The following is a 22,213-nucleotide window of genomic DNA, read 5'->3' on the forward strand; positions in this document are numbered from 1 at the left end:
AGTTTCCAAGTTATTAAAAAGGTTTTTATGGGGAGGACAAACCAGAGATTTTCTTTATTTAGCCTGATTATAATGTTTTTAATTTAACCTTCCTTCCTTCCTTCCTTCCTTCCTTCCTTCCTTCCTTCCTTCCTTCCTTCCTTCCTTCCTTCCTTCCTTCCACAGAGATTCTACTTGATCTCTGTCAGGACATTTTCAGCTATTTTATTAAGGATTTTCAGGGGCTTCCTTAGATAAAATTCTGTTTCACCAGTACCTATTATTTTATAGTTATATAGTTAGATAATTAGAGAAAGTTGCCATGTATAACCCCTTGAATGTCTTAATAAAAGAAAGAATGTAAATTTAACAAGCAAAGAAATAAATATAACTGTATCTGATACAAACCTGAAAAAGAAGCCCATTTAAATTGTACATATACCAGTTAAGGTTTCTGTTGAAGGTACAGAAATGTGACAGCATATATAATGTATATAGTTTGACTTTGTCCAGAAATTATGTGAGGATAGGCTGAGAATGTTTACTCTATGTGACTTATAATTTATATATTTATAAATTCTTTAGTACTGTTGGTGGATATGTAAAATACGATATTTTCCAAGAAAACATAAAAATGATTATTTATTCACCAAAAGCTGATGAAATAACAGCCTGTTATAAAGAAAAGTAAAACAAATTCTCATCTGTAAAAGAATGGATGGTAAAGGTTTGGGAATTAGTTGTAAGCTTGACATGAAAAAAATGTTCTCAGAATTAGAAAGAGCAAAGAGAAATAAAATGAACATAGGTATACTTTGATCTGTAGGAAAAAATGCAAAGATATTGGGAATTTTCCAAAAAAATATTCAATAATATTGTATTCTAATGTAAACGAGCAAAAATGGCAGGATAGTACATATTGAACTATTTTTGTAGATGTACAAGAAAATTGCTCTGAATAGATACTATTAATAAATAACATGACAGTCATTATGACTTATTGTGTGATATATTATTTTGACCATTCTTTTAATGGTAATTTATTAATTTATTGCTTTTTATTATTTTATATATATATATATATATATATATATATATATATATATATATATATATATATATATGTGTGTGTGTGTGTGTGTGTGTGTGTGTGTGTGTGTGTGTTTTCTGAGGTTTTCGCGGGTATTTGTATGTAGATTTTTGGTTGTTCGGGTTTTCTCCCGCGTAAAAATTGGAAGTATCTTGGCGATGTTTCAACGAAGTCCCATTCGTCATCTTCAGGCTGGTGTTTTCAGCTTCGTGCTTTGAGCAGCAATGTGTGGTCTTAGCTGTTTCTTCCTTTCCAACATCAAAACAGCATTCTGCACAAACAGAAAAATATCCACCATCCTTAGAAACCCCAAAGATAAAATTGAATTAGAAAATCAAGGAGTATACGAAATCCCATGCACCACTTGTCCCACCACATACATCGGACAAACCAACAGAAGAATAAGTGCATGCATTGAAGAACATAAGAACTCAGTCAAAAAAGAGGAACCAACATCTTCCCTGGTCCAACACCTTAAAGCCACAGGACATGAAATTGACTTTAAAAATACCAGAACCATTGCCAAAAGTGAACATTTTAATAACAGAATAATCAGAGAAGCCATCGAGATAGAAAAACGCCCACACAGCATGAACAAGCGAGATGATACCTCCCGCCTACCAGCCATTTGGAAACCCGCCCTTATTGACAAACGACTCCCTAACACAAAAAATGATACCAGACCCACACTCACAAAAACCACACAGGATGTCACCACTACACATCCACGCAAAAAACAAACCCAAAGCCACACCGATGACGAGGCATGACCACAAACCAGAAGCCAGACCACAGCTGCATCATTAGCCACTTTAAACCCCTCCAATCCATACATGAAGCAAACTGACACCCTCCATGGAGAGGAGGCACGACGACGAACGCGAAGCCAAAAAAAAAAAAAATAGCAGCCCAAAATCTTAAACCCCTCTGCAACTCAGACTAACCTGAGCACAACCAAACAGAATACTCCCCTAGCCAATCAGAGCACAGCCAAGCCCCTAACCATTCAGAACACACCTCCACCCAATCAGAACACAGCCAAGCTCCCACCCAATCAGTTCATACCCCCACTGGCAGTTAAAAGGAAGAAACAGCTAACACCACACATTGCTGCTCAAAGCACGAAGCTGAAAACACCAGCCTGAAGATGACGAAACGTCGCCAAGATACTTCCAATTTTATGCGGGGACCTCTATATATATATATATATATATATATATATATATATATATATATATATATTTCTAAAATTTGGATTGCTAGCAAAGAATTAAGGGAGAACTGGAATAGCTATTTCGAACTCTTTAGCTCTATTTGGGCAACAGGGTGTAACATACAGCATTATACATATATATATATATGTTTTCTGAGGTTTTTGCGGGTGTTTGTATGTAGGTCTTTGGTTGTTCGGGGTTTCTCCTGCGTAAAATTGGAAGTGTCTTGGCGACGTTTCGACGAAGTCCCATTCGTCATCTTCAGGCTGGTGTTTTCAGCTTCGTGCTTCGAGCAGCAATGTGTGGTCTTAGCTGTTTCTTCTTTTTAACTGCCAGTGGGGGTATGAACTGATTGGGTGGGAGCTTGGCTGTGTTCTGATTGGGTGGAGGTGTGTTCTGATTGGTTAGGGGCTTGGCTGTGCTCTGATTGGCTGGGGGGTTGGCTGTGCTCTGATTGGCTGCTGTGGGGAGTGTTCTGTTTGGTTGTGCTCAGGTTAGTCTGAGTTGCAGAGGGGTTTAAGATTTTGGGCTGCCTTGCTATTTTTTGGCTTCGCGTTCGTGGTCGTGCCTCCTCTTCATGGAGGGTGTCAGTTTGCTTCATGTTTGGATTGGAGGGGTTTAAAGTGGCTAATGATGCAGCTGTGGTCTGGCTTCTGGTTTGTGGTCGTGCCTCATCATCGTGTGGCTTTGGGTTTGTTTTTTGCGTGGATGTGTGGTGGTGACATCCTGTGTGGTTTTTGTGAGTGTGGGTCTGGTATCATTTTTTGTGTTAGGGAGTCGTTTGTCAATAAGGGCGGGTTTCCAAATGGCTGGTAGGCGGGAGGTATCATCTCGCTTGTTCATGCTGTGTGGGCGTTTTTCTATCTCGATGGCTTCTCTGATTATTCTGTTATTAAAATGTTCACTTTTGGCAATGGTTCTGGTATTTTTAAAGTCAATTTCATGTCCTGTGGCTTTAAGGTGTTGGACCAGGGAAGATGTTGGTTCCTCTTTTTTGACTGAGTTCTTATGTTCTTCAATGCGTGCACTTATTCTTCTGTTGGTTTGTCCGATGTATGTGGTGGGACAAGTGGTGCATGGGATTTCGTATACTCCTTGATTTTCTAATTCAATTTTATCTTTGGGGTTTCTAAGGATGGTGGATATTTTTCTGTTTGTGCAGAATGCTGTTTTGATGTTGTGTTTATGGAGGATCTTACTGATTCTGTCTGTGGTGCCTTTTATGTATGGGAGGAGGGCTTTGCCGTTTTCTTGTTCTTTGTCTTGGATTTTAGTGGGGGTTTCTTTTTGGATTAGGTTTGTAATCTTATTTCTATGGAATCCATTGGATGTTAGTACATTGGTGAGAGTGTGTAGTTCGGGTTTTAGGTGTTGTTCGTCAGCTAAGCGTTTTGTTCTGGAGATGAGTGTCTTGGCTACAGAGTTGATCTGTGCTGGGTGGTGGTGTGAGAGAGCGTGCAGATAGTGGTTTGTGTGTGTTTTCTTCTGGTAGATGGTGTGTCCTAGGGAGCCATTGGATTTCTTGTAGACTAAGACATCCAGGAAGGGAAGTTGGTTGTTAGCTTCTGTTTCCATGGTGAACTGTATTTTGGGGTGTAGGCTGTTGAGGTGTGTGAGGAAGTTGTCCAGTTTTTCTTTCCCATGTGGCCAGATTATGAAGGTGTCGTCTACGTATCTGAGCCAGAGTTTGGGTTTGTGATCCGATTTTTCTAGAGCTTGGGTTTCAAAGTGTTCCATGTAGAGGTTTGCAATGACAGGTGAGAGGGGTGATCCCATGGGTGCTCCTTCTGTTTGTTTGTATTTTTGTCCATTATAGATGAAGTATGTGTTGGATAGGCAGTGGTTGGTCAGATCTAAGATGTGTTTGGGGGGGTTATATTTGTTTTGAATAGCTGTCAAGGCTTCTTTGATAGGCACTTGGGTGAAGAGGGATATGACATCGAAGCTCACTAGTAGGTCGCTGGGCTGTAAGTTTTGTTTCTTTATGATCTCTATAAACTGGAATGAGTTTTTTACGTGTGAGGTGATGGATTCTGCATAGGGCTGTAGTTGTTTGGCGAGAAATTTGGCTAGGTTTTGTAGAGGTGAGCCTATGGAGCTGACTATAGGTCTGAGTGGGGTTCCTTCCTTGTGTATCTTGGGGAGACCATAGAGTTTGGGGCATCTGGATGATTTCTCTCTGGGAATGATTCTTTGCTGGATCTCTTCGCTAATGGGGGAGGCTTTTATTTTGGATCTGGTGGTTTTTTCCAGGTAGGTGGTGGGATCTGTATTTAGGGGTTTGTATGTGGAGTCTTGGAGTAGGTTGGTTAATTTGGTTTGGTAGTCAGATGTGTTCATAACCACCGTGGCGTTGCCCTTGTCTGCTGGTAGGATTATTATGCTGGTGTCTTCTTTCAGGTTACGTAGTGCTGTCTGTTCCTCTTTGGGTAAGTTGCTTTTGGGTGGCTTGCTGGTGCAGAGGATGTTGCTGATTTCAAGTCTGATTTTGTTAGCGTCGTCGGGTTGATTTTGGTCAGGCTGGTTTCAACTCCACATATAATGGTTTCAGTGGGGATATGTTTGGGAGCGACTGCAAAGTTGAATCCTTTGGAAAGGACATTGGTTTCGGCTTTGGTGAGGATCCTATCTGAGATGTTATGCACTGTTTGTTTCATGTGTGGCTGTGAGGGAGGCACTTTGGGACAAATCCAAACAACTCACCATCTGGAGAGCCGAAACACAGACCACCCTCAAGACAGATACACACACCAACAAACTCCGAAGACTACAAGAACGCCAGAAACAAACCCCTCCTCCCTCACAGCTTTGGTGAGGATCCTATCTGAGATGTTATGCACTGTTTGTTTCATGTGTGGCTGTGAAAGAAGACACAAGCAAAACAACTACAGCCCTATGCAGAATCCATCACCTCACACATAAAAAACTCATTCCAGTTTATAGAGATCATAAAGAAACAAAACTTACAGCCCAGCGACCTACTAGTGAGCTTCGATGTCATATCCCTCTTCACCCAAGTGCCTATCAAAGAAGCCTTGACAGCTATTCAAAACAAATATAACCCCCCCAAACACATCTTAGATCTGACCAACCACTGCCTATCCAACACATACTTCATCTATAATGGACAAAAATACAAACAAACAGAAGGAGCACCCATGGGATCACCCCTCTCACCTGTCATTGCCAACCGCTACATGGAACACTTTGAAACCCAAGCTCTAGAAAAATCGGATCACAAACCCAAACTCTGGCTCAGATACGTAGACGACACCTTCATAATCTGGGCCACATGGGAAAGAAAAACTGGACAACTTCCTCACACACCTCAACAGCCTACACCCCAAAATACAGTTCACCATGGAAACAGAAGCTAACAACCACTTCCCTTCCTGGATGTCTTAGTCTACAAAGAAATCCAATGGCTCCCTAGGGGACACACCATCTACCAGAAGAAAACACACACAAACCGCTATCTGCACGCTCTCTCACACCACCACCCAGCACAGATCAACTCTGTAGCCAAGACACTCATCTCCAGAACAAAACGCTTAGCTGACGAACAACACCTAAAACCCGAACTACACACTCTCACCAATGTACTAACATCCAATGGATTCCATAGAAATAAGATTACAAACCTAATCCAAAAAGAAACCCCCACTAAATCCAAGACAAAGAACAAGAAAACGGCAAAGCCCTCCTCCCATACATAAAAGGCACCACAGACAGAATCAGTAAGATCCTCCATAAACACAACATCAAAACAGCATTCTGCACAAACAGAAAAATATCCACCATCCTTAGAAACCCCAAAGATAAAATTGAATTAGAAAATCAAGGAGTATACGAAATCCCATGCACCACTTGTCCCACCACATACATCGGACAAACCAACAGAAGAATAAGTGCACGCATTGAAGAACATAAGAACTCAGTCAAAAAAGAGGAACCAACATCTTCCCTGGTCCAACACCTTAAAGCCACAGGACATAAATTGACTTTAAAAATACAGAACCATTGCCAAAAGTGACATTTTAATAACAGAATAATCAGAGAAGCCATCGAGATAGAAAAACACCCACACAGCATGAACAAGCGAGATGATACCTCCCGCCTACCAGCCATTTGGAAACCCGCCCTTATTGACAAACGACTCCCTAACACAAAAAATGATACCAGACCCACACTCACAAAAACCACACAGGATGTCACCACCACACATCCACGCAAAAAACAAACCCAAAGCCACACCAATGACGAGACACGACCACAAACCAGAAGCCAGACCACAGCTGCATCATTAGCCACTTTAAACCCCTCCAATCCATACATGAAACAAACTGACACCCTCCATGAAGAGGAGGCACGACCACGAACGCGAAGCCAAAAAATAGCAAGGTAGCCCAAAATCTTAAAGCCCTCTGCAACTCAGACTAACCTGAGCACAACCAAACAGAACACTCCCCCAGCCAATCAGAGCACAGCCAAGCCCCTAACCAATCAGAACACACCTCCACCCAATCAGATCACAGCCAAGCTCCCACCCAATCAGTTCATACCTCCACTGGCAGTTAAAAGGAAGAAACAGCTAAGACCACACATTGCTGCTCGAAGCACGAAGCTGAAAACACCAGCCTGAAGATGATGAATGGGACTTCGTCGAAATGTCACCAAGACACTTCCAATTTTACGCGGGAGAAAACCCGAACAACCAAAGACATATATATGGCAGCCGGCTCATGGTGACGCGGTCCATGAGCCGGCTGCAGATGCCAGCAAAACCCATTTAAGTCATCATTGTTTACTGGCTCCTTAGCCCTGATGATGTTTGGAGTTTCCAAACGAAAGCTTGGCAGCTTTTAGTAAAGTATATTTTTATATTTATACTCTCCTGGTGTTCGTATTTTATTTGTATCATATATATATTTATCATATATATATGATATAATATATATATATATATATGTGGTGTTTTTCTTTTGTCGTGTGTGTGGTGTGGTGTGTGTTTGTGTGTGTGTGTGGGTGAATTGGTGGTTCGGGTTACCAATATATATATATAGGTTCTTTGGTTGTTCGGGTTTCTCCAGCCGTAAAAATTGGAAGGTCTGGCGAGTTCGATATGAAGTACCATTCGTCATCTTCAGGCTGGTGCTTTCGGCTTCGTGCTTCAAGGAGTGCTTCGTGCTTGCTCCTCGAAGCACGAAGCCGAAAGCACCAGCCTGAAGATGACGAATGGGACTTCGTCGAAACGTCGCCAAGAGACTTCCAATTTTACGCAGGAGAAAACCCGAACAACCAAAGACCTACATACAAACACCCGCGAAAACCTCAGAAAACAAATATTACTATTTTTATTATCTACTGGATTTATATTAATCCATTAATAAAGTCAAATTACTAAAACAAAAAGAAAACATGTCTCATCCAAATATTCTTCTCCTTTTTATTTGTCCATTTTATGACAAAGGGAAAATGGTACAGTAGATAAGTTAGAGGCTATTATTAGGGACTCCACTATCTGACACCCTCAATATATATTCTTCTTTCCCTTGGAGACGTGCTTTAGGAGAATTACTAGATTGCATTTGCAGTTCAAGGGCAGCATTGTGGCTCAGAGGTTAAGACTCTGGGCTTGTTGGCTGAAAAACCAGTAGCCCAGGTTCAAGACCTGAGTGCCATGTGATGGGGTGAGCTCCCATCCTTGCCCCAGTTCCTACCAACCTAGCAGTTCAAAAGCATGAAAATGCGAGTAGATTAATAGGTACTACTTCAGTGGGAAGGTAAGAGTGCTCCATGATGGTGTGCTGGCCACATGACCATGGAAATGTCTTCAGATAGTGCTGGCTCAATGGCCTTGTAATGAAGATGTGCACCGCCCCCTACAGTAGGCAACAACTAGCTGAGTAAAATCCGCAGGGACTTCTTTTACTTGCAGCTCAAGAAATAATTTAAAATGATTTCAATTACTAACTCTGAATAAGAAGTAAAGTAAAAGCAAAAATAAGCCAATGACTCCACCACCTATTCCTGGGAAGCTTCAAGGGCCAGGAATTGTCAGGTTTGGTATCAGTCTCCTGCCCTTCAACCACTAACATACTTATTGGGTAGTAGCAGGATGCAGTTCAAAAATTACATTTGCCTATTTCCATAAGGATATAGTTTTGCTTTCAATGCTTGCAACTATTGGTCAACTGCCAGCCAACAGGAAGTTGGACTGGTATCTGAGATAAAAGAAGTCTGCAGGGAGGCATTTTGTGTGTATCACATCTGACTATAGCTTTGAGCCAGCTCATGAAATATTGAGAACTGAATTTGGTGCCTAGAATGATCTGCTGTTTATATTCTCACCACACAAATTCCTTTATTGTATTTTAGTTCATGTATCATTTTTCCCCACAGGAATGAGTAACATACATTTTAAGCCCTGCCAGACTTGTTCATTGAAAAATGAAACGAAATTTAAAGACTCAGCATAGCCACAGGTGGGAGTCACACAAAGTCAAATGGAAATATTTTTTGCAAGAGTTAATAGTACAGTGATTCTCTCATAAATCTGTTATTGCCTGAGTACAGATCAGTTGATGCATTGACTTGGATTTTCTCTTACAGCTTAACCCCTTAATCAGGGTATTACAAAGCCTACAGAAACAATGAGTGTGAAACACAACTTTTTGATAAATAAAATCATATTTTACTATATGTTATTTAATTGGAAAATATAGGGCTAATGATAAATTCCATTCTAGATTTTACATTTATAAAACAGAAAGTTTTATAAAACTACTACCTGTATTAAATTCTTCTCTTCTTTCTCCCATCATGAAATTTATGAATGAAATGGGGAAAGTTATAATGAGATCTTTTGTATGAGTTCTAATAATGAAGACTTTATAGTCATAAGCTAAGGTTCTGTTTGGCTCAGCCATATGAATATACAAAAATGATCTTAGTTACATGATACTTAAGCAACATAATAACTGCAAAAGAGAAAGAAGAATCTGAAAAGCAATTTGAAGTGATGGCATCTTTTGAAAGAAAAAAAGATGTTGAAAGGGCATCTTAGCCATAATACTCAAAAGACATTTTAGAAGCATTTCTTTTTTTATCTCCATGAAAAATTACCTATAATCTAAAATGTTATTTCATGCTTTTTTTGTAAATCCAGATTCATTATTGAATATATATATATTGAATATATATATATTGAATATATATATATATATTGAATATATATATATATATATATATATATATATATATATATATATATATATATGTCTTTGGTTGTTCGGGTTTTCTCCCGCGTAAAATTGGAAGTGTCTTGGCGACGTTTCGACGAAGTCCCATTCGTCATCTTCAGGCTGGTGTTTTCAGCTGCATGCTTGCTGCTTGAAGCACGAAGCTGAAAACACCAGCCAGAAGATGACGAATGGGACTTCATCGAACGTGCGCCAGACCTTCCAATTTTTACACGAGAGAAACCTAACAAACCAAAGACCTACATACAAACACCCGCGCAACCTCAGAAAATATATACTATATATATTATATATATATATATATATATAATATATATATTAGATATATATAGAGAGAGAGAGAGAGAGAGAGAGAGAGAGAGGGGGGGGGGAGAGAGGGAGAAATTTTCATAAAAATACAACTCCTGGGCATGTTTATAGTATAAATAAAAATGCGACCACCAGGAGAATATAAATATAAAAATATACTTTACTAAAAGCTGCCGAACTCCAAACATCATCAGGGCTAAGAAGCCAGTAAACAATGATGACTTAAATGGGTTTGGCTGACATTTGCACCCGACTCCTGGACTGCGTCACTGGTCCTGCCCGGTCAATTTGTGTTCCAGATGTTTCTCTGTTACTCTCCTTGCACTTCCTTCTATCGTTCCTCCGGATCACTTCTCCCACTCCTCCATTGCTAGCACCATCTCCTCCAAAACCCCTTCATCCTTCTTTCCTCCCATAATATTAACTCTCATCCCCTTTCCCTTTTCATTGTCCACCCTGGGGGCATCCGGTTCTCCTCTGTTGGTATTGCAACCCTCTCTGGAATCACAGCCACACCCCCGCATTTCTCTCGACCTCTGCTCCACATCCTCTCCTCTCACCTCCCCACCATCATAAATGACATTCATATGGGAGCTACACATTTGGGCATCTGTGCACTCCTCCCTCGCCCTGATGTTCTCCGTGTTGGCTACGGTGGAAAGCACCATCCAATCAGAGCACAGCCAACCCCCCCTCCAATCAGAGCACAGCCAACCCCCCATCCAATCAGAGCACAGCCAAACCCCTAACCAATCAGAACACACATCCACCCAATCAGAACACAGCCAAGCTCCCACCCAATCAGTTCATACCCCCACTGGCAGTTAAAAGGAAGAAACAGCTAAGACCACACATTGCTCCTCGAAGCATGAAGCTGAAAACATCAGCCTGAAGATGACGAATGGGACTTCGTTGAAACGTCGCCAAGACACTTCCAATTTTACGCGGGAGAAAACCTGAATAACCAAAGACCTACATACAAACACCTCAGAAAACATATATATGTATATTATTTCTCAGACAATAATTGCAAATTTAATAGACTGGATTATTCAAAGTTTTTATTCAATCAGCTTTAGTGAACATTAATTGAATAGTTCATTCCAGCTGTATTTTATCTAGATGTACTTATTAACAATGCAATTACATAAGGTTTTCTAAACTCAGATTGCTCACATATGTGTGTGTGTATATAGAATCTCCACATTTAACTCATGTAAAATTAGGAATGCACTTTGAGAAGAAACTGAGGCAAAAAAATTATAAGATGTGATAATAATAAATATATATTGTCATGACTCAGTTGAATACTTAATAAATGACAAGATTTGAGTTTTGTTATCAAGGTTTCTTTGGTAGTTGAAATTTTGGGATACTGTCTGGCTTGATTTCTCTGGATTGTTTCAGCAATATTTTGGGATTCATCTCTTTGCTTCACTCTTGATCTGTAACAAGTTTATCATTTGTTGATTAGGTATTTTGACTGTAGAATAAATAGAAGCATTGAACACTTGTTTTAAAACCTTGAACTGAATACTAGTGTTTTTAGCTATTTTCTGAGACTGATTTTGGGTAATTTTTTTTCCCTAAAAGGTGCATCATCTTAAGAGTTTGATATGGGCAGGTAGAATATTGTACTTTGTTTCATTAGAATATTAAATTTGCTTGGTGCAGACAAGCAAAAATTATTTCTTCTTCTTCCTCCTCCTCTTCCTCCTCCTCCTCATAAATTGAACAAAAAGAAATAAGATTTCATTTTTAAAATGGACGTGAAAGCAAAAATCACATGTAAGACTAAAAGGTTCATTAAGGAATCATTGGTGTCTACAGAAACACTTAGCAGAAAAAAAGCTAGCATTTATTGGACAGTTAAATGTGCCTAAAATATTTTAATACTTAATTGTAACCTTTCATAAAGTTAAATCTTAGACTTTATGTTTTACTCACCTGAAATAAAGCATACAATGACTAAACCTAATTCATAGTTACACATTCAACCAATTTAATTTCTCTTTCTCTTCTCAATGTCAGTGTGGTTGTACAAGAAACTGACATAAACTAGTCTGACAGCTGACAAGACTCTGCAATATGAGTCACAGTCTATCAGGCACAATGCAATATTGGGCACTATAGGAGCTCCAACATCCTTTCATACACTTCTGTGGATCTGGATTAAGCAATGGAAATTAAATATAGAAAACTAGGGTAAGCTTGGAAAATTTTAAATACCTACTTCACAGTTGTATCCTTTGAATATGATGGAGCTTTCTTAAAGTAGACATATTTTATTTAGGAGCATCATTAATAATGATTGCTTTTTAGTAAAAGAAATAACAAAGACTGGCATTTTCAAGAAGCAAAAACTCTGGAAATTTTGGTTATATTGTTGTAATCACAAACATGTATTGGATATATTTGTAATTTGAAGTTGAACAATTAGGGTACCGAAAGAAACAATTGGAAACATGATTTTTATATATATATATTCTAAGTAGTCTTGGGCAACTCACTGAACAATATGTATCACCAGCTATCCCATTTTCAAAATATTATGAAAAGTTCTTACATCTAACACCAATTTTTAAACAACTATTTTTTCACACAATTATCCAGAGATGCAAACTATTTTACCATGGTATTGAAGTTGTATGGTGTTTGAATTGAGTAGACTTAGTTAAAGGAAAGAAACAGAAGAAATGTTTACAATAACTTTGTGCTACTCTGAGCATTATGGTAATAACAACTGTAGATGCAAGATTATGAGCCTTTTTTTTCTATTTTCAATTATTTACCCTTAGGATTCAATAAAACAGGATTCATAAAAGGTTTGAAGAAAATCATTTGTTATTTGTGCTAGTTTCTTTACATGTCATCTCTTACATTATATACATGTTTCCTTTATGGAACATTTATGAATACAAATATAGCATGAAACATCAAATTAATTATAATGCTACGTTTGTATAGCACATTTCATTTACTGGGGAGCTATGCAAATAGACAATGTAAATAGATGCATTTAAAAAAGATGCTAAAAGAGAGAACAAAGATTTGTATATTAAGAGCCAGAGCATGGACGCACACAAACACACACACACACAGAGAAACTTTTATGAATAATCTGAATCATTACACATTATCAGTAAATGAGGCTGAATTGTTTTCATAGCATCAATCAAACAGTAAACCTTTGGCATAATTCCTGAATGATTTAAATTAAATACAGAGTTTTCCTTCCTTCCTTCTTTCCTTCCTTCTTTCCTTCCTTCCTTCCTCCCTCCTTCCCTCCCTCCCTCCCTCCCTTTTCATGTCTTGAATAGAAGTCATTAGGTACCATAATAAACCTGATTGCATTAGCTGCGCAGTTATTTTTGATATTATGAGACAATGAGAAGATGACATTTCAAAAGTGGGGGAAGAAGAATTTTTTTAAATTCTGTAAGAACAGTTCTTGAAGGAGATTTGGTCTCATTGGACTAATAAGAGATTGTTTTAGGCCCAATACTCTTCAACATCTTCATCAATGAATTGGATGATGGAATAAATGGGGAACTCATCAAATTTGCAGATGACACCAAGCTGGCAGGAATAGCCAACACTCCAGAAGATAGACTTAAGATACAGAAGGATCTTGACAGATTTGAAGACTAGGCACTATCTAACAAAATTCAATGGTGAAAAAAGTAAGGTTCTATATTTAGGCAAGAAAAAAAGGTCCTTTCCAACTCCAAGGTCCTTCCCAACTCTGTTATTCTATTCTATTCTATTCTATTCTATTCTATTCTATTCTATTCTATTCTATTCTATTCCCATATCCAACTAAAGGACTTTCAGCATTAATGGAAGAAAACATTAGGATTTCAAAGGTCATGAATTCTCCTTCCATTGATTTCAATAATTATGTTCTTTGTATACATGAGAACCTGTTTGGTGTAGTTAAGGCACCATGCTAGGAACTGGGATTTCATGAATTCAAGTCTCAGCTTAGGCACAAGGTTAGGTGGGTGACTTTGGGACAGTCATTCTCTCTTCTCAGCCCTAGGAAGAAGGCAATGGCAAACCACTGCTGAAATCTTGCCAAAAACCCAAGCAACTAATGCAGGCAGTTACCAGGAATCAGAAATGACACATTCAGACATACAGAAAGTATATATACTCTAAATGCATCTCAGTAAATCTGCATTTCATTTTATCCCATGGTGAACAGTTCAACAGTTCCCACTGCAAATATGAGCTGAACCAATTCCAAGAGGATTTTGGCAATTCCTTGGGAAAACTTGAATTTCAAAGAAAATGATAATATTTGACTTTATAATGATTTATAATGATTTCTTAATAAGATACATTGTAAGTAAATCATTATATAGTCAAAGCATTACCTTGATTGAATTTTTGTATTGTTTTAAATAGTCATGTCTTTTGTTTGTCTAAAAAGTTCAGAATTGAAAAATTAATAAAATTTGAATTTTGTTATTTATAACATTTCTGCATTAAGCTCTATTATTTTTAAACGTTGTTATAATTTCTAGAACATCAAAGAGATGGTGATTTTTTGGTGACCATTTGCTATGATTCTGTGCTTTTGGGGTGATAGGCATCAGTTGTTTCCTCTTGAGAAGCAAAATATCTTAGCCCAGCCCAAATATTCACTTCCTTGAGACTAGAGACTATTTGTAGTTCAGATTTGAGTTGCTGGATTTCTGGTGTTTCCTGACCTTGGTTGCTGAGATAACATCAAGAACTGAATCATCAATAAATCTATTAGCTCATCTCTCGTTTCCCCTATTTAATCCAGTATCTCAACCTCTGCTGGAAATATTGATCTGGGGATGACACCTATGTTCTCCATTATAAAAAATGATGCAACAATTAATTTAGGTTTGAAATAGTTACTCTTTAGCATTCTTGGTCCCAGGAACCAGCTGCATTCATAAGGTATAGTGTTGGTTCTGATGTGTTTAAAAACTCATATGTCTCTTTCTTCCTTTGCATTATTAGCTCAGATTCATGTTGCTCAGATGTATGCTCAGAATCACATTATAGTAGATAGATAAACCCTGTAATTGTTCAGCCATTGATTCAGAGGAAATAAGAGTGTACCAATTATCTACACAGTTGTTTCATCTTAGAAAGAAATCAGTATAAAATTAGCTTGATCCAAATTAAATTAAATAGGAATATACATGTATTGATTTCAATATGTTTTGGATACTGGTTACTTTGCTTTCTCTTAGTAGGACTGTCTTTCATCAATATCATTAAATCTCATGATTGCTTAATATTTTCTGTACTACATTCATCTACGTAGTTGCTGCCTTTAAAGCAATGTTTAAAGCAATGTTCTCAGTCAGTCTATCCATTTGTGGTTTCATACCAATTATATAAAACTGGGGCAAAGTTGGATGGGGGGGCATGAGGTCACACTAGGGTTTGTGAACAGTTTGCTTTTAAATTGGCTTTCCTCTTGTTTCACCACCGCTCTCAGCTCTTGGACATAATGAGTCCCTTTTCTATTCTGTTTTTCTTTTCTATTGAAAAGAAGGAGGATGCAATTTTAGTGGTGCATCATATAGATGTACAGAGCCATTTAAGTAGGCTGTTGGAATCTTTATAATACAGCACTGTGTGATTCCCAATCCTTTTTTTCTTCTAATAGTATGCTACTTTTCTTCTTCTTATAACATAGTTAAGGATTAAGAAGTCTTACTTCTGAGAAGGGCTGTTTTTCTCTTATATCCTACTGATTAACACATAGAAACTCGAATTTGACATATTAGCTTGTCCCTTGATCACACGTGTGAGTCACAAAGCAGCTGGGTTCTCTTGGAGACAATCCTAAGGAAGTAGTCTCAACAATGTGATATCTTCTGCAAGGGAAAATAAGATTCAAATCGTTATAGGGAAGAAGATTTTTGATGGAAGTTTTTACTCTATCTGCCAAATTTGAGTACTTCTTATATTGGTGCAACTTCACTTCCAGAATTCTCAACAGGGTCATGGATGGAGAAGGCTGCATCAAAGCAATGTTTAAGGAACGTAGGAAGAAATAATAGGTAAAATGTTATAAAGTTTGGTCAATTATATATATTAGATTACAACATTAAAATATAAAATGGTTTTGGGAAATGTAACTCTTAATGCATGATTTGGATTCTCTAGGTTCATATGATTTTTGATGATTTTGATATGAAATTCTCTTGGATTTTATATTTAAATAGATCTCTGGAGGTTTCATTGAACATTAAAGCAACATAGCACACTTCATGATATCAATATATTTTGCTGATTACCAATGGTTCTTCAATATTTGAGACAAAACCTATTTTCCCAGCCTTTTGCAAGGATTGTGCGGGTTGAACTTGGGCTTTTTGCATGCAAAGATTGTGCTCTTCCATTCAGCTATTCAGCCTTCCCAAAGTGTCACCTAACACTGCTTTAAACTACATCAAAGCTAGGGATGGGAAGTACAACATAATGAAAGTTTAAATCATTGAATTGAAATGAATTGTTTTTCTGCTAATAATGTTACATAAAATAACTACATGATTTAGACATTTTCTCCACATAATTACATAACTGGAAAAATGTTATTGTAACTATTGCTGTAGTGCTAAATTAAATAGGAACTAATTTGCTTTTACCTGTGATGCATTTCATAAGATGCTTCCAAGTTTGAGGCTCTAAATTAACTGAGCATGTTGTCACCTATCTCTACTCTGGAAGTCATTAGTTTCTATAATCTAGCAGGCCAACATCTGTCAGAACAGAAACCTTTTTTTATAAGAATCTCCATGCTTCTGGAGAATATGGAAATACAATTATGCAGCACTGCTAGGACAAATGATGGCAGTGCAGTCAAAAGATCAGTTTATGTATGAAACAAAATGACAATAATAAATGACAAAAGGACTCCCAGAAATATACATACTAAATGAAATAAATTGTATTGCATTTGTAGATAAAAGGGAAATGGAAGAAATGCCAGATTTATCTATATCTATTGTCTATCTACCGTATCTACTGTATCTACTGTATCTACCTATCTACATATCTATCTATCTATCTATCTATCTATCTATCTATCTATCTACCTACCTATCTATCTATCTATCTATCTTGGCACTAATGATCTGTCCCAAAAAGATGTACTCTCTGTGCAGAATGATTTCCAGAGCTTGGGGAAGGAACTTAGCAGAATAGGCTGTAGGCTTACTTTCTCAGAGGTTTTACCAGTGTATAAGGAGCAAAACGGAAAAGGCCAGCGCATAGCATAATTCAATATGTGGCTAAAGGAGTGGTGTAAAGGGGAAGGCTTTGGATATATTAGTCACAATGTCAGTAGCTGGTCCAATCAAAAGACGTACAAAAGAGATGGTTTGCATCCATCAAAAAAGGGACTGAGTTACTCGGCTATAAATTCACAGATTTTCTGGAGGGAAATTTAAACTAAACAGCGGGGATAGGGAGTTAATTGATACGGAACAACCCTGTCCCCGGCAATTTAAAAACTATAGGGCTATCAGTGCATGTAGCATAGATGTGTGTGTGGACAAGAATACCAACCTTGCTATCAAGCAAAATGAAGCCTCTAATAGCGAGTGCCACATAAAGTGCACTAACCAAATAGGTGGTAATACAATAGGGGAACTCAGGCACCACACAGGTTATGTAGAAAGGAAACACAGGGCCACCCACAAAGGACTCAAATGTTTATACACCAATGCACAGAGTATGAACAGCATACAGGGTGAACTAGAAATTCAGGTTAATGAGGGCAGATACGATATTGTTGCCATTACGGAAACATGGTGGGATGAAACTCACACATGGAACACACAGCTAGAGGGATTTAAATTATTTAAAAGAAACAGAACAAATAAAAGAGGAGGTGGAGTTGCTCTCTATATAAGAAATAACTACATCTTCACAGAAATAGAGTACAACAATGATAAAAACTGTCTTGAATGCATTTGGGTCAATATAAAAGGGGGGGGTAATGACATTGCCATAGGTGTATACTACAGACCACCCAACCAAACAGAGGAAATAGATGAACTTTTTGCTAGTCAGCTAACTAAGGTATGTAGGAAACACATCACAATAGTAATGGGGGACTTTAACTACCCTGACATCAACTGGGAGACAAACTCCACACCAAGTGGAAGATCAAACAGGTTCCTGGCAAACCTAGCAGACAACTTTGTCTCCCAAAAAGTAGAGAAGGGAACTAGGGGATTAGCCATTTTGGATCTACTTCTCACTAACAGAGATGAAATGATAGACGGTGTTGAAGCCATAGGAACCCTGGGAGGAAGTGATCATGCAATATTAGAATTCAACATTATAGAAGCACAACCAATAGAACACAGTCAAACTAGAGTCTTGGACTTCAAGAGAGCTAATTTCAATAAACTTAGAGAGGGCTTGGGAAGGATTCCATGGATGAGAATCCTCAAGGGGAAAACAACTCAAGAAGCTTGGGAAATTTTGAAAAATGAGATAATAAAAGCACAGTCTAGCACAATACCAACAAAGAGGAAAAATAACAGCTCTCAAAAGAAACCAGCATGGCTGCATAAAGAACTCTCTGACAAATTGAAAGATAAAAAGGACAAGTATAGAAAGTGGAAAGAGGGGAACATAACTAAGTCAGAATATCAGCAAATAGCCCGAGCCTGCAAAGATGAAGTGAAGAAAGGCAAGGCTCAAAATGAACTAAGGCTTGTGACCAAGTCAAAAATAACAAAAAAAGCTTCTTTCAACATGTAAAAAAATAAGAAAAAAGTGAAGGAAATGATTGGTCCATTATGGGTGAAAGTGGCAAAAAAGTGACAAGCAACAGGGAGAAAACAGAACTATTTAACTCATTTTTTGCATCTGTCTTTACACAAAGGGAAAAAACAGACCAACCTATCAAAAATAGTGCCATAAAAAACAAAACAGAAACACAAGTTAAGATAGGCAAGAAAATGGTTAGTGAGTGCCTGTCCAGCCTAGATGAGTTCAAATCGCCAGGACCAGATGGATTACACCCCAGAGTTCTCAAGGAACTGGCAGATGTGATATCGGAGCCACTGAACTATATTTTTCAAAGATCCTGGAACACAGGGGAACTACCAGAGGACTGGAAAAGAGCTGATGTCGTTCCCATCCTCAAAAAAGGAAAAAAAATGGATCCAGGAAATTACAGACCTATCAGCCTGACCTCAATACCTGGGAAGATCCTGGAAAAGATAATCAAACAACGAATCAACGAACACCTAGAGGCAAACAAAGTCATTACTAAAAGCAAACATGGGTTTGTCAAAAATATATCATGCCAGACAAATCTTATTGCATTCTTTGACCAAGTGACAAAATTAGTGGATCAGAGGAATGCTGTGGACATAATTTACTTAGACTTCAGTAAGGCATTTGATAAAGTAGATCACAACCTACTACTTGACAAGATAGAAAAATGTGGGGTAGACAGAACCACCACCAGATGGATCCGTAGCTGGCTGACCGGCCGTACTCAGCGAGTGGTCCTCAATGGAACTGCATCTATATGGAGGGAAGTGTGTAGTGGGGTGCCCCAGGGCTCTGTTCTGGTCCCAGTACTCTTCAACATCTTCATCAACGATTTGGATGAAGGGATAGATGGGGAACTCATCAAATTTGCAGACGACACCAAGCTAGCAGGAATAGCCAACACTCCAGAAGACAGGCTTAAGATACAGAAGGATCTGGACAGACTTGAACACTGGGCACTAACTAACAAAATGAAATTCAATGGTGAAAAAAGCAATGTTCTACATTTAGGCAAGAAAAACCAAATGCACAAGTACAGCATAGGTGGCACCATGCTCAATAGTAGTAACTGTGAGAGGGACGTCGGAGTCCTAGTAGACAATCACTTAAATATGAGCCAGCAGTGTGCTGCAGCTGCCAAAAAGGCCAACACAGTGCTAGGCTGCATTATCAGAGGGATAGAATCAAGATCACGTGAAGTATTAATACCACTCTTCAATGCCTTGGTAAGGCCACACTTGGAATACTGCATCCAGTTTTGGTCACCACGATGTAAAAAAGATGTTGAGACTCTAGAAAGAGTACAGAGAAGAGCAACAAAGATGATTAGGGGACTGGAGGCTAAGACATATAAGGAACGGTTGCTAGAATTGGGTATGTCTAGTTTAACGAAGAGAAGGACAAGGGGGGACATGATAGCAGTATTCCAATATCTCAGGGGCTGCCATAAAGAAGAGGGAATTAAGCTATTTTCCAAATCACCTGAAGGCAGGACAAGAAGCAACAGGTGGAAATTAATCAAGGAGAGAAGCAACCTAGAAGTAAGGAGAAACTTCCTGACAGTGAGAACAATTAATCAGTGGAACAGCTTGCCTCCAGAAGCAGTAAATGCTCCAACACTGGAAGTTTTTAAGAAGAGACTGGACAGCCATTTGTCCGAAATGGTGTAGGGTTTCCTGCCTGAGCAGAGGGTTGGACTAGATGACCTCCAAGGTCCCTTCCAACTTTACTACTATTATTATCTATCTATTTATCTATCTATCCATCCATTTATCCTCATCAGTTCTCTCTGTATAAATATCTGACTTCTCTTTTCCAAAATAGCTCAGCCCACACTGTTGTCAGTCTGCAGTGAGAATGCTTTTCTCTTCTTGCCAGAAGTTGGAGCTATATCAATGGGAAAAAATGGATGATAATCAATTCAGAAGACATTTCAAGACATGAACCCAATTAACCTGCCTCTTGCAATCTTCAAGTTATTTTTTTCCCTGAAATCTTGTTACTCATTTAAATGATGGCACTGGCTTTAAAATTTTGAGAAGGGCTGGATTTTAATGGATTATTCTAAGTCCTAACTCTTCATTGACATTCCCAATGGAATGCTTCACAGCCCTCTTAATAAAGAGCAAAGCAAAGAACAGGTATATGTTTAAAAAATCATTTTATGTTCTCTCATTAACCTAGACATTAATGGTATTTTAATTTGTTGTTATACCAAAGTTTTACACTTCATTACATGTCTGTGCCAATAGTTATGGCCCGTATTGATTTTCTGTCTTTTTAAGTATTCAGGAGTTCTTCAAGACTTGTCTCTTACTGGATTGTTTTTCTCACCCTAAGATGACATTATTAAGCTCTGTAAAACATGGTAGAGATTGTTTTAATTTGCTGTTCTTTTACCTTCTTTATCACCTTACGAGTTAATAGTCAGATTGATAGAAGCTTACTCCATTCATTTTCAATGCCATTTCAATGTCCTTCCTTTTCCAACAGGTCTTAAAACTCTGTCAATGATTAATTTCTTTGTATTGCACAACTAAAATGACCTGATGGGATTTATATATGAGTCCATCTTATGCAGACTCATACCTTTTTGGCAACTGTTTCTGAAACTGTTCTTTATTTGCCAGTACTCCCTTAACCTGATCTATTCACATGTAGTTGATCAACTAGGCACATATATAGACATGTTTTCATTTATATAATTAATATTCTAATTTGGAGGTTCATAATATGAGCCAAATCAAAACATAAAGACCTTGAATGCAATCTCAGAAGTGCTCCTAAATTTGCCACCAATTTAGAAATTTCAACATGCTAGCAAAAAGAAATGATTGCATAATAACCATGTTATCTATAATTAATTTAGTTTAAAGTGCCACTGTCTATATGTTTGTTCAGGCCCCACCTGAATGCCGAACCTTGTATTTGACTCAAACGCCAAGTTGTATACTCCCATCTATGAATGCAATGTGGACAGACTAATCTGGATTTGAATATAATTGTCCCACCTGCTTGTGAGTGCAAACATAAAAGTGAAGCTAGAAAAATCCAACACTCTTGTTGCATAGAGCTGATGAGTAGGCAAAGAACCAAGACATGGGACAAGTTAAGTTACTTGATTCTAATTGGAAATAGGCTGAGCTGCATTTGTCTCCGTACTTCCAATCAAGATGAAAGACAGTTTTATTTTTTGCATTTTGATATAATAATGAGGTAATATTTCAAAAATAATCATGATCAACTACTGGAGGGATTTTTTTTCATAAGGGGAGAAATGCAGCAAGAAAAAGAGGATGATTTGCTTGGAACTTTCACACATAAGTGAACACATTTCTTTTACAGGAAAGAAAAAAGTTATGCAGTTCTACTTGTTTCTCTGGGTGAGTGAATTTCCTTCAGAATACCAACAAATTTGCACAACACTTTTGTTTGGTGCTGATTTTTTTTCCAGAATTCTCAATTAGCTGTTTTTCTCACACATGAAATTGGAATATTACAAAACTCTAAGCGTACTGTTTCTTATTTCTGAATTTTATTCAGAGCATTGTATTGAGCCTCTCCACTTC

The 22,213-nt window shown here is 38.0% G+C and overlaps 1 protein-coding gene across 5 annotated transcripts in view; it reads left to right on the forward strand.

The window, feature by feature from the left end:
- Positions 1-22,213, forward strand: part of MGAT4C (MGAT4 family member C) — a 176,668-nt gene that overhangs the window by 117,962 nt on the left and 36,493 nt on the right. For 2 of the 5 annotated variants that reach the window (XM_039365209.1, XM_039365212.1), the window contains exon 4: positions 21,990-22,027. The exons of 1 other annotated variant lie outside the window; for it this stretch is intronic. In XM_039365209.1, the coding sequence (XP_039221143.1) occupies positions 21,990-22,027 (38 nt within the window). Of the gene's footprint in view, positions 1-21,640; positions 21,861-21,989; positions 22,028-22,213 lie in introns of those variants that run through there. 2 more of the 5 variants (XM_039365210.1, XM_039365214.1) reach the window with 2 other exon arrangements.

Source organism: Crotalus tigris, unplaced genomic scaffold (assembly GCF_016545835.1).
Source record: "Crotalus tigris isolate CLP2741 ecotype Arizona unplaced genomic scaffold, ASM1654583v1 scf7180000019971.1508617, whole genome shotgun sequence".
Classification (NCBI taxonomy): Eukaryota; Metazoa; Chordata; class Lepidosauria; order Squamata; family Viperidae; genus Crotalus; species Crotalus tigris.